Source organism: Dasypus novemcinctus, chromosome 1 (assembly GCF_030445035.2).
Source record: "Dasypus novemcinctus isolate mDasNov1 chromosome 1, mDasNov1.1.hap2, whole genome shotgun sequence".
In the NCBI taxonomy this organism is placed as follows: Eukaryota; Metazoa; Chordata; class Mammalia; order Cingulata; family Dasypodidae; genus Dasypus; species Dasypus novemcinctus.
Genome location: NC_080673.1, coordinates 36,927,049 through 36,944,109, shown reverse-complemented (window position 1 = coordinate 36,944,109; position 17,061 = coordinate 36,927,049). Strand labels below are relative to the sequence as shown.

At 42.3% G+C, this 17,061-nt stretch overlaps 1 protein-coding gene across 4 annotated transcripts in view; it reads left to right on the top strand.

Annotated features, from left to right (window-relative positions):
• The first annotated feature begins 15,363 nt into the window (after window positions 1-15,363).
• The window catches only part of GUCY1B1 (guanylate cyclase 1 soluble subunit beta 1), a 52,628-nt gene continuing 50,930 nt past the window's right edge, over window positions 15,364-17,061 (top strand). The window contains exons 1-2 of one of the 4 annotated variants that reach the window (XM_004471652.5): window positions 15,364-15,602; window positions 16,227-16,300. In XM_004471652.5, the coding sequence (XP_004471709.1) occupies window positions 15,600-15,602; window positions 16,227-16,300 (77 nt within the window). In that variant the 5' untranslated portion in view covers window positions 15,364-15,599. Of the gene's footprint in view, window positions 15,603-16,226; window positions 16,713-17,061 lie in introns of those variants that run through there. The other 3 variants (XM_071214361.1, XM_071214359.1, XM_012530295.3) reach the window with 3 other exon arrangements.

Sequence of the window (17,061 nt, the reverse complement as noted above, 5' to 3'; positions counted from 1 at the left end):
GGGAAGGGAGGCTTGGTAATCAAATTTTTATGGTTTTGTTATACAGACACTCAAGTCACCATCTGACACAGTTGCCCGGTGGGATGGGCACCTTCATTCAACTAATGGATGTGGGAAAGATTCTTAGTGGTAGATGGAAGCTATTGTGAGCTTCATTGGGTCTTTGTTACCGATTCAATGTATTGTCATTTCTGTACCTGAATATAGAGTAGGGAGTTGTGTGCTATATGCTTGAATGTCTTCATCCCGTAAGTGACAGAGGGAATTCTCCTGATCAGAAAAGCAGCACGTAGATAAGTACTAGTACCTTTGGGGCCTCTCAACGCTAATGAACTCTTTGAAAGGCAAGTCTCTCTCTGTATCTGATAATTTGCTATTGGAATCCTAGTAATGAGTGTCAGCCTTCCCTTAGATGTGGTTTGCTCTTTGAGGTTTGGGACTTTGTCACCTGCCTGACAGATCTGTCAAATAACCATTTTTCAAAAACTCCTATTAACTTGCTACCAAGTTCTTTTGAAACTAAATGCCTGACCCATGAAGACTGTCTGCGTTTAGACCTGATATTTCCATTTTGGGGTAGTTCCACTAGGACTCAATAATGAACAAATGGTAAGGGTCTAATAAGCCTCTCTTGGTAAATGGAAATGGTAGAGATTCAAGAATGCAGCTAACCCAGTCCCAGAACTATCTTAGCTTTACATGAAAATATGGCAGCTATCACTCTGGGAAAACTTTATTCCTTACTTGGCCTCTTACAACAAACAACTAGCTCAATGGGGCCTTCAATTCACAGAGGTTTCCCTGCCTGTCTGAGTCTGATTCATTAATGGTTCAACTAAGGTGAAACCTAATGGTGTCTTATTATATTTTTACTCATTCTTGGGCTGTTGCTAACGTCACAGTTCGTTGTTCTGCCCCTAAGAAAACTCTCGATTGGCAGATTAAAGATCTCACTCTTTGAGGTCATAAACTGGAAAAAAAATCAAAACTGCTGACTTCACCATCAGCATCATTCATGTAAATACTCACTATAGGGGTCTGTTCTCTAAGGAAGGCAACTGGAATCCAGAGGCTGATGGAGCCTGCACCACTCAGATGGCCACCATCACCGCCGAGATCCATTATTATATCAAACATGGCAAAAAAAAAAAAAATATACCACCATACACTGGGCACAAAGTAAAGAACTCTATATTTCAGATTTAGAGGCTACCATATGTCACATTTTGACTCCTGCTTTAAGTTTGTCCATTTGTCTCAAGGTCAGAGTGATTGTTCCTCACCCCGCACCCCACCCAATTATGGCGGGTGGACAACATAATGCTTTCTTGGGGCTATCAGTATTTACCTTTAACCTTTTTTGTGCTCACAGTGTTGAAGTTCCAGTCCAATCAGTTGACTCCATGCATATAACTGTAGCCCTTGAAACTAAATTGTTCCATATTTTCAGCTTTCAGGAACATTTGTAGTCTAACAATGATGTACTTTTTATCACAAGTGAAACTCAACAATGGGCTAACAGTCAAAGTAGTTGATTCAACTTCCGAGCTCCCTACCGTCTAATGAGCATCTGATATTTTTTATCACTGAAATAGGCTCCTCAAAAATTAAATTAAAAACAAAAATTTATGCTAACTCCATCACCTCACCTTAGTCAACAGACCTTAATAAAAACGGGGAGTTACTGAATGTAGCTATCTCCAGAAAGGGATCATCTCTTCCTGGCTGCTTCCTGTGTAACAAGCAGGATGAAAGGGGTAAGGATTTAATTTGAGATTTTGCTCTGGACTTTCCTGGGCATAATGCTTTTTCCCCTTAACAGAAAGCCTGGGTTGGCATGGTTACTCCACCCCCATGGTGGCGGCCCAGACAAAAAGGGACCTATTCAGTGTGAATTCTGGTTCAGCCACCTGGATTCTCTTGTTGGATTGACATGGTCCGAGATCCTCAGCATAATGGCCTCCTGGTTGAGTAAACTGCTCACTGAGTCCCCATTTAGTGGTCCACATAGGCCAAAAAGAGGAAAATAATTTTTTACTTTAATTTTTATAAGAATACCTTTGTCTCCCACACACTCCATCCTTCCAGATGAAATGTCTGGGTGCAATTAGGGTACAATTGAAGAAAAGAAGAATTTATAGGTACTGAAATGGTAATAGAGGGGAAACAATAACCCTGGCATTTGGGGAGTGGACACTTTAGACACCTGGCAAGGTGGCAGACAGAAGGGCCTTAATCGTCTTTATCCTTCAGAACACCCCTGGAGCCTGAAGAGGCTCACAGAGGACAATACCCTGGCCTGACTCTCCCAAACCGTTTTAAATGCCTCATATTTTACTCACTACTTAGTCTGCCATCCCGCATCAGGTAGCACTGAAATGAATGTGATTTGACCACCATTCCACTTAACATTACTGACTCTATCAGACACAGCAGAGGATGATGCCAGCTCATGCACCTCCTATGCACATTCAACTGCCTTCCGCACGTCGCTCCTGTAGCTGTGGTTCAGCCACTCCATGGGGCTGGTGAACGCCAGCATTTGGTGCTATGAATAAACAGGACAGGTTGGGCCAACTGCATGCAGGCAGTCCCTCCCCAAGACTCTATTCAAATTGAACTGAGAACCCTAAGGTCCACCACCTTGCTGGGAAGTAACATAGGAGGCGCCATCAATCTGTGCCCCCTGACTGATGCAGTCCCACTTGGAGAATCTCCCAAATGGTAAACAACAATACTTCCTCCCCTCCCCTGTTCCCCCCCACCCCCCCCCCCCGCCCCAGGACCTCATGTGCAACAAAACACAGGCATTAAATTTACTCCATTGAGAAAACATAGTGGCATGTACTGTAGAGGTAGGTATTCATAAGAGAAATTCAAGTGTTTAAGGAAACACCATGAGTAGATTGTAGTGCCTGCAAGCAAATACAGAATGCTCTTCAAAATAAGGACATCCTGATTACTCGAGGGAGCTTCCTGGAGGCATAGCTGACTCATCATTGATGCACACACTTCAGCAGTTACCCCTGTGATGGCAACCATACAGTTACAAAATTTGTCCCAGACTTCACCTTCAACTCACTGGCCAAGGTCATTATGAATAAGAAAACTGCCCTAGACTTTCTTATTGCAAACCAAGTTGGCATCTGTGCAATTGTTAGTACATCCTACCGGATACCTGGATATCACATCACCTTTTGGAAACTGGGGCTTGGCTACCTGGGCTACTTCTATTGCTGTGAGAAAAAAATTCCTTAGTCACTGACTCGGGAGTTTTGTGCCTTCTACCAGTATCCATGAAAATGTGGCAGGCTACTTGGTTGGCTTCCAAGGAGGGTAAAATCTCAGACTTCTCCCAGATCCTGAAAGAATCCTGTTTCCATTAACCACACTATACCTCTGTCATTTCACTTGTAAAATGTAATGCTTATCCTAGCAGGATTAGCATAGAGATTAAATTAGGTGATATATGAAATTTCTTTGACCAGGATCTGGTATTTGGATAGCACTCAAAAATGTTAGTCATGATTGTGAGTTAGCATTAAATTATTCAAATAATAGAGATTTATAATAATTTATCTCTTGAGCCTCATGTATCCAGGCAGCCCCTAAACCTATTTTGTCTCATCTATAGGGTACTAAAAAATTTGGATAGGTTGTCAAAATTTAAATATCAGATGGTTTCACATAGAGTCATCACCAGTGACTTATTGGATTATTTTCAGATATTGGGCCTTACTGGGTCCAATTTCTGTCCTGTCAATGAACTGTTGACCCTGAAAAGCAGCTGCCCCATTTGAATGAAGAAAATATTGGCCAGCTCGCTGCACTTCCCCTCACGGTCTTTTATCTTAAGCCTGCCTAACCTGCCTCATTCCCCTCTATTACCTGGTGAGCTAGTTGGAATTAGAGTCCGTGGTCTTTGCATATCTCAGTAGTAGAGCAAACCTGTTCTGTGAAAACTGGGATAAAACTTTGTGTGGATGTTTGCTTTGTGAAAAATAATCTTTTCTTTACAGTGTTTCATAACAGGATCTTTTGAATTAGTTCCCCTGGTACACCTAAATGTGATTTGCTTCACATACAATAAGAATTGTATGTACCTGCCAGGAAGATAGTTGATTTAACTATCAGTACAGTTTTCCCATTGTGCGGATGTGAAATATCTGTGTGCATTTATTTTGCTGAGGTCACAGTTGTGGTGAGTATGCATTCGGCAGCTGGCCCAGGATTCAGGCATTAATGACATTGGGTTCTGTACCTACAGAGCGCTCTCATTTTCTGTGTCACCCTGGGCCTACATATCTAACTGGTAAATAGGGAAAGAGAATGGAGGAGTATGTGTGGGAGGTTGTTATGTTCAGGCCCGAAAGTGACACACGCCCCTGCTATTCGTATCCCATTAATTGAGCTGCGTTGCATGACCCATCTCACTGCAAGGGAAGCTAGGAAGGAATTGGAATGGCTGACTCATCCATGCAGTTTTATTTACTGAGGGCTTATACTTTGTATCTGGCAGTGTTCCACACCTTGCCCTAAATATTATTTGATGTTCCAAATACTCATGAGATTGAAGGGACCATCTTCGGGCCCAGAAGCAATGAGGGAAGAAGACCATGAAGGAAGAATCTTAATGTGGCAACCCATTTTAGCATCCGTGGGCACGATGTCCCTTCCCTGTCTACCAAATCAGGACTATCTCTGAAGGTGCTCTCTAGCTCTCTCGATTGTGCCCATCGTTTGCTGAGCCTGCTGGACCAGGGCCTGGGATCCTTAGCTCCAGGGGAAAAGAGAACACACTTGAGTTAAAAACAAGAAGTGTCACTCTATCATCAAATGGGTGGTTCCCAGTGAGGAGATACAGGGTACCTCAGAAGGCATATCTCCAAACAAGGTGGTCTGTTATCACAAGGCAAAGGCAGAGAGTTATCTCCAGTGACAGCTGCTTAGTGTGGATAGGGCTGCCACCTTTATTTGGCTGCCGGCGGCACTTCGAGGAGACCCTGGAGGGGTCTGGACAACGAGTTCTTCCAGGCCTATTGCCTTCTGCCCAGCCAACCACACATGGGGGAGGGGGAAGCGTTAAATTTTGAGCCAAAGAGCTGCTGGCAGAAGCTCATTACTGACAGAGCTGGAAATAATCTGCATAGAACTTCATTGTGCCTGATGCAACCTGCTGAAGAATCTCTTGCAGTTTTTCACAGGGAAGGCTCAGCATATTGGGTGCCATTCATTTTGCATCCTTGAGATTGGGGGAGAGGAGACCAGGAGTACTATGTGCTAGACTTCACCTGGGAATCAGGCAGGGGACCTCAAAATATGGAGCACTTGCTTTAGAATCACTGGGTGGATGGAGCGAGGTGCTTCCCAAATACGAATATTTCTGGAAACCACCACAGACCTGTCAATTAGAATAACTGGTTTAGAGCATCAGGGGTCTGCATTTTAAATAAACTGCCCAGGAGATTTCCATCAGAGTCATTAATCCAAGGAACCTCACAAAAGTTTGGGCTGCCTCAATCGGTGTTTACACACGGAAGGGCAAGCTCTGCTAACATTTCTCTAACCATTTGATTGATAAGTAAGCATTTTCATACCACAAACCCCTATTTCATGAGCATGACCATATTTAGGGAAAGAGAGGAACATCAAGCTTCCTAGGACCTCTTCCATCTTAATTATTCCCAGCTCTCCCAGGCTTAGTAGGTTAGGGAGCTGATTTCTACAGCCTAGTGCACTGAAGCAAGAGTAGAGGAGATAGACAGAGACAGAGATCACACACCATCAGGGTATGTCTGGGAATAAGCCATACACCTGAAGATGAAACGGGATCTAGAAAATCCTACCAATTGGCCTTTAGTGGCCTGTTGCATTTTCACTGCATTTACACTCAATTTTGAAATCCGCATCTTTCCTGCAATCTGTGATAAATAGCAGTTCTGAATTGTATTCACAGGCTGATCACAGAAGTGTGACTCATCTTGTCTTCTGGATCTTTATTCCATGCCTTCAAGATGAATAGTTACATATGTCGCTCCCACCTCTTTCCAAGCCTTCTAACTTCACTGCTGGGTTTTTCTCAAACCTCATTGTCAACTCCCGGGATGAACTTCCTCCCTCTACCCATTCCTGATGTTGTAATGTAATGAAGAAAAACGGAAGCATTAATTAGCTTTAGGAAAGAAACCAAGGATTTTGAGGGTGGTAGAAAGGCAGTTACCAGCTGTGAAAATCCAGGCAGGAAAAAAACAACTTTAGACCCTATTATGTACTTACCCACAAGAAGAGCAAAAATACAGTTTTAACTCTCTAAATAGAAACTAACAACTAAATAATGCTAGCTCCTTATAAAAGCCACCAAAATCTGCACACTTAAGTAACATATACGGTATAATCAACCCAAATCAATATTGTTTGCATCACTTTTCATGGAGGAATAAGTAAAATTTACAAACCATTTCAATTTCTCCCACTATTTTTCTAGTCTCTTGTATGACTTTCTGAACTACCCAATATTCATAACTTCCCTTTCTGTGTAAGCCAGCCACAGCTGGTTCCTGTTGATTGCCATGCAGAACCTTGTCTGAAGGATAGAACAACAATTTCTGTGACAATTAATCCTGAGGAAACATACCACCTCCCAAAAAAGGCTGTGACTACCCACGAAAGGGGATTTTACCTTCCGTGTAAGCTACATCCATATCAGCATTTCTCAACAATACAGCCTAACTAACTGGCAAACAAGCATTGATTCATGTAGCAACAAGATATGTGTGCACTTAGAGTGGGAAACACTCTACTCTTCTTGAAATTCATGAAAGATTAACAGAGACATGTAACTTGCAGGACTTTGAGAGATATCAGAATTTAGTTCTGAAAAGATGACTTCCAGGTTGTATTAGTTTCCTATTGTTGCTGTAACAAATGACCATAATGTGCGTAGTTCAAAACATCACACATTTATTATGCTAAGTCTGAAGATCGGAAGCCTAAAGTGGATTTTCAGGGCTGTCTACCAGAGCATCCTTCCTGTTGCATATGTGGGAAGATTCAGATCACAGCCTCAAACTCCTTAACTCAGTTCAGAGTTAATTCTAATATACCATTCAGCTATACTTAATTGTCTATGAGGTTATACATTATGGTTACTAAAATAACTATTTCAGAATTGTTATATATTATTTTATTAGTCAGCTAAAGGGGGGCTGATATAAAATACCAGAAATTGGTTGGTTTTTATGAAGGGTATTTATTTGGGGTAGGCCATAAAATATAAGTTACTTCCCTCGCCAAAGTCTATTTTCACAAGTTGGAGCAAGATGCCTGCCAACATCTGCAAGGGTTCAGGCTTCCTGGGTTCCTTCCATCCAGGGTCCTGCTTCTCTTTCCTCTGTGAGCTTACTTCCTGGGGCTCCAGCCTAAGGCTTCAGCATCAAACTCCAACATCAAAAGTCCAACATTAAAAGCCTTCAACTCTGTCTTTTGCCATGCCCTAACAACATGGCCTAATCAAAGCCCTAATCATAACTTAATCATGCCCAGGTACAGAACAGTTTATAAACATAATCCAATATCTATTTCTGGAATTCATAACCATGTCAAACTGCTATAATAGTTATAGATGAAAAGCATACAAACCTCATTTTTTCCATGTGAGTAAACGTTTGGCTTCACTAAAATCACTGCTATTAGGGTTATACTGGAGAAACTACAGATTTCTTTAGCAAGCTATAAAAAGTAGGTCTGAGTAGCCTTGTAAATTTTGGCCAAATATTTGTGGCCTTTTGTATTGGTCTCTTGGCAGGGATGAAAATGAAAGCAATAGAATAAAAAGAGGAAAGAAGTAGGAACAGTTCAATAAACTGAATTCACAGTATTTTGGTAAATAGGAGATAAAAACACACCCTAAGGGTGGGTTGATTTTCATTCACTCAGATTAATGGAAAGGGACTCATCTGTGACTGCTTTACTCTGTTGACTTTAGCGTCTATCTGTCGTGCTGGAGTGATAATAAAAGAAGGTATTAGGAAACCATGGTTTATTTTCTCTATATGTCAGTATGGGATTTAAGTAAGCTGTCCTAACTCAAACTCAGCACATATGAAAATAGATATTAACATTGGTATAAACACATTGCTTAAATGGATTATAAAGTTCTCATTTCATGAGCATTCACAATGTGTCAGGCACAGTAATACATCCTTTACATAGATTACCACATTTAATCTCCATGATTCCTTTCTTTGCAGGATAAGAAACTGAGAAGTAGAAGGTTTAGTAATTTGTCTAGATCTTTACCACAATGTGGCCAAAAGCCAGAAGTCATAGGAATCCCATTCTCTTATTTCCTTCATGATATTTTCTTACATGAAGAATGTTCAAAATTGGATTAATTCAAACAGCAGATCATATAATAAAGATAGCAAATAGTAATAAAGTTACTACCATATCGTCCTTGTCTTACAGGCATAACAAGTGACATTTAGGGAAACGACATGAATTCTCCCAAATTACATTGCTGACAAGTTGCAGAATCCCTCTTTTCTGATTTCTCCACTTATTTGGCAGTATTAAACAAACAAACAAACAAACACTGCTGAGTCTCCAGACATATAAAGGAAAAGAATAATATCGTAAGGAAAGAACTACAGGTTCGGGATCAACAGTTCTGTCAATGGCCCTCATTAATGTGTGATTCTATTACTCTTTTGGGCCTCAAACTTGCACATCCAAAAGAAGCATGAAAATATCTACCTCAAAAAAATCTCAAAGCACTTTGTAACCTGCAAAGATGGTTTAGAAGTAAGGTATTTTTAAACTAAATAGTATCTTTTCTTTGGAATAAATAGTGTTTTATATGGTAATATTTTCAGTCTGGCATTGCTGCTTCTTAAATGAAGCATCATTAACGCTCTTTGAATCTGGCTAAACCAGTTTAGCTGTTTTTGTTTGCATATTTCAATTTGAAGTTATGTGTCATGTGGGGAAAGTCTCATGTGGAGACACTGGAAATCATAAAAATACTTCAAATACATAAATAAATCCTAAATGGCACTTAATAAAATATGTAAAGTAAAGTAAAATTGCTTTAAATGTCAATTAAAATTAGCAACGATCTATCACATCAGCATAGGCAAATGTTGACGTTTTATGTTGCTGCTGAGGCAACCATTCAGGCAAAAAGAAAAGAAAACAAAACAAAAACCTTATCTGCTCATTAGTTTTGGATTTTATTTTTAAAGAGAAAGAAAAGAATGGTAATCTGGTTGTGAAAAACAGAAGCAGCAAGTATCAGTTCTTGAAAAAATGTGGAGCAAATAGATTTTCTACTCATTGCTTCATATTCAGTAAGTGATTGCATGCTTTCAGTAACAGAGTTGTAAATAGCTCTTTAAAAAGTCACCTCATTTGATCCTCATAGAAACTCTTTTGAGGTAGGTCAAGCACTGTTGCTACCATTTTAAGAGAGGGGAATTGAGCCACAGACAGATTGCTTTGTAAGCAGGGAACTGTCGAGGTTAATTACAAACTTTTAACTTCCATGTTTCAGCTCTTTTCTGTGAATTAGCTGCCAGTGAACATACTACATTTCTTTAAGGTAGACACAAGGGGTTGGTGACAGATTGAATTATGTACCCCAATTTAGACATGTTCTTAATCTTGATCCATATTCCTGTGGGTGTGAACCCATTATAAATAGGACCTCTTGAAATGCTATTGAAGGCATGGCCCAGATAAATGAGGGTGGGCCTTAATCTGGGTTACTGGTGGCTTTACCAAGAGAACCCAAAAGTCATGGAAGCCAGAAAGAAGACATTGCCTACAACAGGAGGTAGAGACAAGACAAGGAAGGAACCCCAAGGATTGTTGGCAGCGAGCACTGGAAAACCACAGTCTTTGGGAAGAAAGCAAACCTTGCTGATATTTTGATGTTGAACTTCTTCTTGCCTCAAAACTATGAGCCAAAAAATTCCTGTTGTTAAGCCAAACCATTGAATGATATGTTTCACAGCAGGTTGGCAAACTAAGACAGGGTTTACCACCTGAATGATTGAATTTCCTTAGCAGCTGATACCAACAAGAGTATTAACAATAGTAACCTAAAAAATAATACTAGCTAATACTTCCTGAGTATTAATGTTACCACCCACTGCTTTAAATGTAACACTTGCATTAAACCATTCAAAATATTTTTAATCTTCTCCATCTTAGAGCACATTGATCATTTCTTTTTCCCATTTTTCAAGTGAGGAATCTGAAGTCCAAAGAAATTAAGTACCTTGCCAATGTTGTACTTCTAGTAAGTGGTAAAAACCAGAATTCTCACTCAGGCAATCTGTCTAAAGACTTGAGCAATTAGCAAGTACACCATACTGAACTCGTTGCTCCCTTTGTTATATCCTTTTACAAGCATGAAGAAGTAAAAAGACAAGTAATCAAGCAATTGAATTAGAGGGTCCCATTCTCTCTTATTTCCTTTATCTCCTATATCAGAATTACTCTGTATGTAATTGAATATACTCTTGAAAGGAGCAATATTTTAATGCTTATCAGGAGGCTTTTACATGGTATGGCTGCTTTGCAAGAGACACATGCTGCTCAAGAGCGAGATATTGATGACCACTGGGTGAGACTATAGGAACGTTCTGTATATTTAGCTCTACTTTGATGGGAATCTTAAAACCCTCCAGAGCTTCTGGGGACACTTCATTACAATTACTTCTTGGCGAAGATTTTAATTTTTCATTGTTCTCAATAAAGTAAGGTATATAAAGTGGTTTCCTGGCATAGAAAAAGAAGGATTGACTAGAGGACCCCTGAATTATCTTTCAGTGCTCAAAGTCAGTGAATCTTTGGCACAATCAAAGAAGATCTATCTTTATAAAAAAGAGCAGATAATCTTTTCCAGTCATGTATTAAACTGGACCATGGCCAATCCAGCACCAGCCAGTTTTAATTTTGATTTCAGAAGCATAACATTAGGGTTAAGTCTAGTTTTCATAAGCTTTTCTCAGAAGAGAAAACTGTTTTTAATTCTACATACTCTCAATACAAATATAGGTGATGAGATGATTTACCTTAACGCTTTTGTTATAACATTAATATCAAGCATCATACTAATTATTTTTATGGCTCTTTCCATTTATTTATAGAGGTCAAGCATCCTGTACATATGTGTATGTTACTGATTTTTTTTTTTTCAAATTCTACTCAACTTTTTATTTTGGCAGCCATGAAGGGATCTGAAGTAAATTTCTGATAACTCTGTGATTATCTTGAATAACAGGTGTGCTGGTCACTGGAACCCATTGTTTTTACTGTCCTTCTCATTGTCTTGTCAGAATACATGAGTTCCTTTTAATGTTTGAGCTTTCTGAGCTCACCGAGTTCCTGTCCAAGGGTTAATAGGCTGAATATTCCTGGAAGGAAGGTCCTTTATAAGAGACCTGAGTATGACTGATTTTTTATGTTTATAAATTCTGATGGCAAGATAGACATTTAGAAGAATTTGTGAAAAGTTAACATTTAAAAATGCTTCTCTTAATATTCAATAATATATTTTTCATGTGCTTAAACTAACAATTAATTAAAAAATTTAACAAAATCTGAATATCACCTCTTTAAGAATCTGAATTCTCTAATATCTTTTTCTCCCACTGAACCAATACCACAGCACAGAATGTGTCATTTAGAATGTGCCTTTTACTTCGCTCATAAGCACAACGAACTCCTTGCTTTAAGTATTAAGTGACTTGATATTAATTTTTGTGATGATAAAAATCACAAGAGGTATGATTACTATGTGTCCACCCAACACTAACCCCAAAAGCTTCACAAAGAAACAATATTGGACTCTGAGCCAAGCAGAGTAAAGAAACATATAAAAATAAAGCACACCGTTATATAAGGAAGTTTTGAAATTAAAGAACACACTACAGCACAAAATGATCCAAAATTAGAAGTGTCAATTCCATGAAAAAAAAAAAAAAACTTGCTAAACACCAAAGTTTTGAAAAACACAGGCACAGACTTGAAAACACCCCAAATTGTGCTTCTCTCTATCTCCATGAGGGTTGTTATGTCCACACTAACGGAAAAACCTTGAAGACAATGGTCACAACAGTTTTAATATTCTCCTTACCTAATTAATAATAGCTGAAAATTGAGTCATTTCAGCTGACATTTCTGAATACCATATGTTTCCATTTTATTTATTTATTGTTTCACTCATTGGACTGACCTTGAGCTAGTGTTGATTTTAGGGGTGGTTCAACCATTCCCTAAGCTCCTAATCAGTTTTCCCCTCTAACCCTTTCTCCTCTACTTGGAGCATACATAGATGATGGCGATATGTTATTTTTGAGAATGTAGTAATCCACATGGCGATATTACTCCTGTGATCCTTGGTCACTGTTGCGGCAACAGGAAGGGCACTTACAGAAGCAAGATGACCTTGTTTGGGATCCTCCATGATTGATGGGCACCATCTCACTGAATCTCACATTCCTTGTAGTAGCTTTTGTGGTTCAAATGAAAGTTACCAAAGGTTTAGTGAAGAGAACTTCCTTTAGGATACAGACTGATAATAGGACTATTAAAAAACAAGGCAATGTAATATAATTACGAATGTAAATATTTGTTGGACAAAAGGACAATGTGGTGGTTTGAAGCTATATACTGCAGAAAAACATGCTCTTAGTCCATAAACTTAATCCATTCCTCTGGGTGTGGACTCTTGTAAATAGAACCTTTTGATGAGGTTACTTTAGTTAAATTGTGGCTGAGCTGAATCAGAATGGGTTTTAATTCTATTACTGAAGGCCTTATAGGGAAGGTGACAGAAAAACAAAATGTCAGAGGAAGTCACTAGAAGCTGAAAGACAACGGGACCTGGAAGAGAAGTGAAAATCCAGGGGAAGTTGCCGTGTGCATTGCCATGTGACAGAAAAGCCAAGGACCAAGGATTGCCAGCAGGTGCCTGCAGAATGCCACAGTGTTCTGGGAGAATGACTCACTTTGATGATGCTTTGATTTTGGACTTCTCGTAGCCTAAAAACTGTGGGTCAATAAATTTCCATTGTGTAAGCCAACCCAGTGCATGGTATTTATGTTAGCAAATAAACTAAACAGGAAACTAAAGGAAACTAAAACAGCCAGTAAGTGCCAAAAGGAGCAATGATGGCATAAGTTTGAACTTCAAAGAGAGAGAGAGGTTTAGGCAGGGATTTTCTCTCCTTATCCTTTGCCTATATAATATTAAGTTGGAGGACACTGCAGCATACTCTACACTGAGACAAACCATGGGTATACTGTTGCTGATAGTACAACTGGTGGAGACACAGTAAAAGAAGTGGTTTATTTTTCTTTTTTCTTTTTTAAGGAGGTACTGGGGATTGAATGCAGGACCTTGTATATGGGAAGGAGGCGCTGAACCACCAAGCTATATCTGCTCCCCAGTAAAAGAAGTTTTAATGAGTTAAAAGGGCGGCGGACTTGGCCCAGTGGTTAGGGCGTCCGTCTACCACATGGGAGGTCCGCGGTTCAAACCCGGGGCCTCCTTGACCCGTGTGGAGCTGGCCCATGCGCAGTGCTGATGCCCGCAAGGAGTGCCCTGCCACGTAGGGGTGTCCCCCGCATAGGGGAGCCCCACGTGGAAGTAGTGTGCCCAGTAAGGAGAGCTGCCCAGCGTTAGAGAAAGAGCAGCCTGCCCAGGAATGGTGCCGCACACACGGAGAGCTGACACAACAAGATGATGCAGCAAAAAGAAACACAGATTCCTGTGCCACTGACAACAACAGAAGCAGACAAGAAGACGTAGCAAATAGACACAGAGAACAGACAATTGGGGTGGGGGGGAAGGGGAGAGAAATAAATAAATAAATCTTTAAAAAAAAATCTTTAAAAAATTCATTAAGTCTATGTAGAAAAAAAATCGAATGGTAAGAAGGTGATAAAATAAAATGTAAAAGTCTTGGTCATTCTAACTACTGGTTCTATTTACAAGAATAACCATATCGAAGGTTTCCAATGCACCCCCCCAGAAGATTATTCTTACAACAATGTGCATGTGTTCTTATGAAAATAGCATCTTACTCTATATGACCATTAACATATGGAGGGTGCTTATGTCCATGCTTCATCTGTTTACTAAGGAATACCTCATTCTATATCATGCACATAGTATTCCTCATGCTTTTTAATGGCTGACAGAATAAGGCACTATTTTAATGGTTAAATATTAATGGTTAACATTAAATAATGTTTTGATACTTTCATAGTTGTATAAAGTAATAAGTTCCATTTTATTAAGGACTATAATTTATATAATCACTCCACCATTGACGGAAATAATTGTTTTTATAGGTGGTAGTTTGCTGTTGTTGTTTGCTATATACTTGATTCTGTACCATTCGCCCTCCTATATACATGTTTGGGTACCTAGCACTGTGATCTCATTGTTTTCACATTTTCTCAACCGTCTTGAGATTGTTCTCACAGCAAACTATTCACATCTTTGAATATTGTCCTGACCTCTCAAATCCACTGGAGACTGGGAACCTGGAACCTGTGCTTCTGTTCCGTTCTTCTCTTTGTCCTTACACTATGTCAACTAGTATCCGTGCACCATAGGAACAGAGCTTCAGTCCTGTTCCCCTCACCTCTCTATGATGGGGCTCAGAGCATTAAGGAACCCAACTCCTGCTGGGATGTAGACTGTAGGTAGACTATCAAGAGGCAGTTCACTCTTGGCCCTTTTCCAGGTCGTCAATTACCTCTGAGAAACAGCAAAGGAGGCCACTTCTAGAGAGTCAAAAGTCCCTGGAGTCATGGTTCTCGGCATGCTGTAGGATGTTCGACCTGGGGCAAGCACTTGTGGAGAGATTTTGTAATGAGCAGGCCTGGTTTTGACATGATGCATTCTAAACTATATTCCTTAAGATTTTACCTGGGCCGCTCAACTAGTCTCATTGGCTGTTAAGTAAAATGTGTTAAGTTCAGAAAAGTATTATCAGTTTTCAGTCTGCCAGGAACCGTTGCAGGACCAAGGCACAGAGGAAAAGTTTATCTGCAAGACCATATAAACGTGAGTATGCTGAACAAGAGAGTGGGTTCCTTTTAAGACTTGTGCAACACACACACACTCACAGCCCTGCATAGTTTTTGCCGCCCCCAAGAATAGACATCCTGGATAGGGGTACACTGATAGGACCACAACAATTCTATTATCCCTAATCCGGAATCCATGCAAGGAGCAGGGCTGGGCCTTCATGGTCCTTGTTGTTACGGCCTCAAATGAAGGCCTGTCACCGGGGCGGGGGTGGGAAGGCTCGGAGCACAGCAGCATTGAGAGCATCCGAATTCCCTCCTCTGTCTTTGAGTGGTTGAGAGCTGGGAGGCAGCGGCCAGCCCCCCGCGGCTCGACTTGCCATTGGCTGCGAAGAGGTGGCAGTCAGGGCGGGCCGCGGCGGCTGCGCTTCACTCCCGCTCCGCGCTGCCGCCGTGGTGCGTTCCCGGTGTCGCCGTTGCAGCCACCGCCTGGGTCCTTTTGGCCGTTGCCTTGCGTGGGAGCTACCTCCCGGACTCCGGACACGGTCACCATGGTGAGTGATCTTAGCCGGGTCAGGTCGGAAGCTCACGTCGTGGCCGGGCCCCAGCTGGCTGCGGAAGGGATCGCGCCGCGCAGCCCAGCCCGAGCTCGGCGCCGGGGCCGGGCAGCGCACTGTCGGCCGCCGGAGCAGCCTCACCATACGGCTGTGCCAGGGCCGGGGGACATGTGCCAGGGGTAGCAGTGGGGGGCGGTGGGTGCCTTTGCTTCCCAGGGGTCCGCTGCGCCGCTCTGAGCTCGGTGCGCGGGGGCTTCCCGGCACGGGTCGGCGCAGCGGGGATGGGAGGCTGAGCACTGGCCACGGGACAGGCGCCGGGTGCCCTCCCAGCGCGCGGTGCCGTAGCCGGGCGGGCCTCGGGACAGCCACAGGTGAGCCAGCGTAGGGTGGTATTAAGACCGGGGCGGATGGGGAGGGAGAGGGTCTTCCCTGATGGTCGGGGTTGGGAAGGGAGGGTGGTTGTGCCCTCCACATCCACCCTGTTTTGCTCCGAGTACTGCGAATAGGGCCGGAACAAACGGTTCTGTTAGCGCAGTGGGAGCAGATGAAGCCGCCTGGTCCCCCAGCCCCGTCCCGCCTACGGCTGGTCCCTGACGTTCCGGTTTCCCTCTGTTCTCGCAGTACGGATTTGTGAATCATGCCCTGGAGCTGCTGGTGATCCGCAATTACGGCCCCGAGGTGTGGGAAGACATCAAGTAAGTGCCTGCTGCTCGGGCCGCCCGGGCGCGGAGCCCGCGGGCCGCTTCCTCCGCCGCCGCGGGCCGGGGTCGCCGCGCGCATCCTCTGCGCTGCCTGCGTCTGCCCGCCCGAGGCTGCAGCTGCGCTCCCACGCTCGGGCAGGGAGGCGCGGGAGAGGAGGGGCGGCCTGGGCGGGACTAGCGGAGCGAGCGCCTGGGGCTGGATCCCCTTGGGTCGCCGCGGCCTCCCGACCCGGCCTGAGCGTGGGAACGCGCTGCCGGCGGCTTCCAGGCTCTGCAGGCCGGGCGGCTCCCACGCGGAGAGGGGCCCTGGGGACAACACACGCATCCGCGGGGTTTCTGCGCCCAGAGGTCTTAGCAGCAAACGGAAGACGCTGGCCAGTGCGCAATTCCCGCACCTTGCTGATAGGTAAGCTAGTTAGGTCTTTTTAGTTTGCTGAAACACAGTGTTTTTGAGCAACTGTGAATCAAGGGCATGTATTCATTGTGAAATAAGGTAAAATTGGAATATTTCCTCTTTCATTTTCCCCAAATTTCTTTTTCTTTAAAAAAAATGAGAGAAGTTATGGGTTTACTGAACAATCATGCATAGAATACAGGATTCCCATATACCACCCTATTATTAATACCTTGCGTTGGTGTGGAACATTTGCTACAATTGATGAAAGCACATTTTTATTATTGTACTATAAACTCTAGTCCATGGTTTGATTTAGGGTTCACTGTTGCTGTAGTGCAGTTCTATAGTGTTTTTTTAA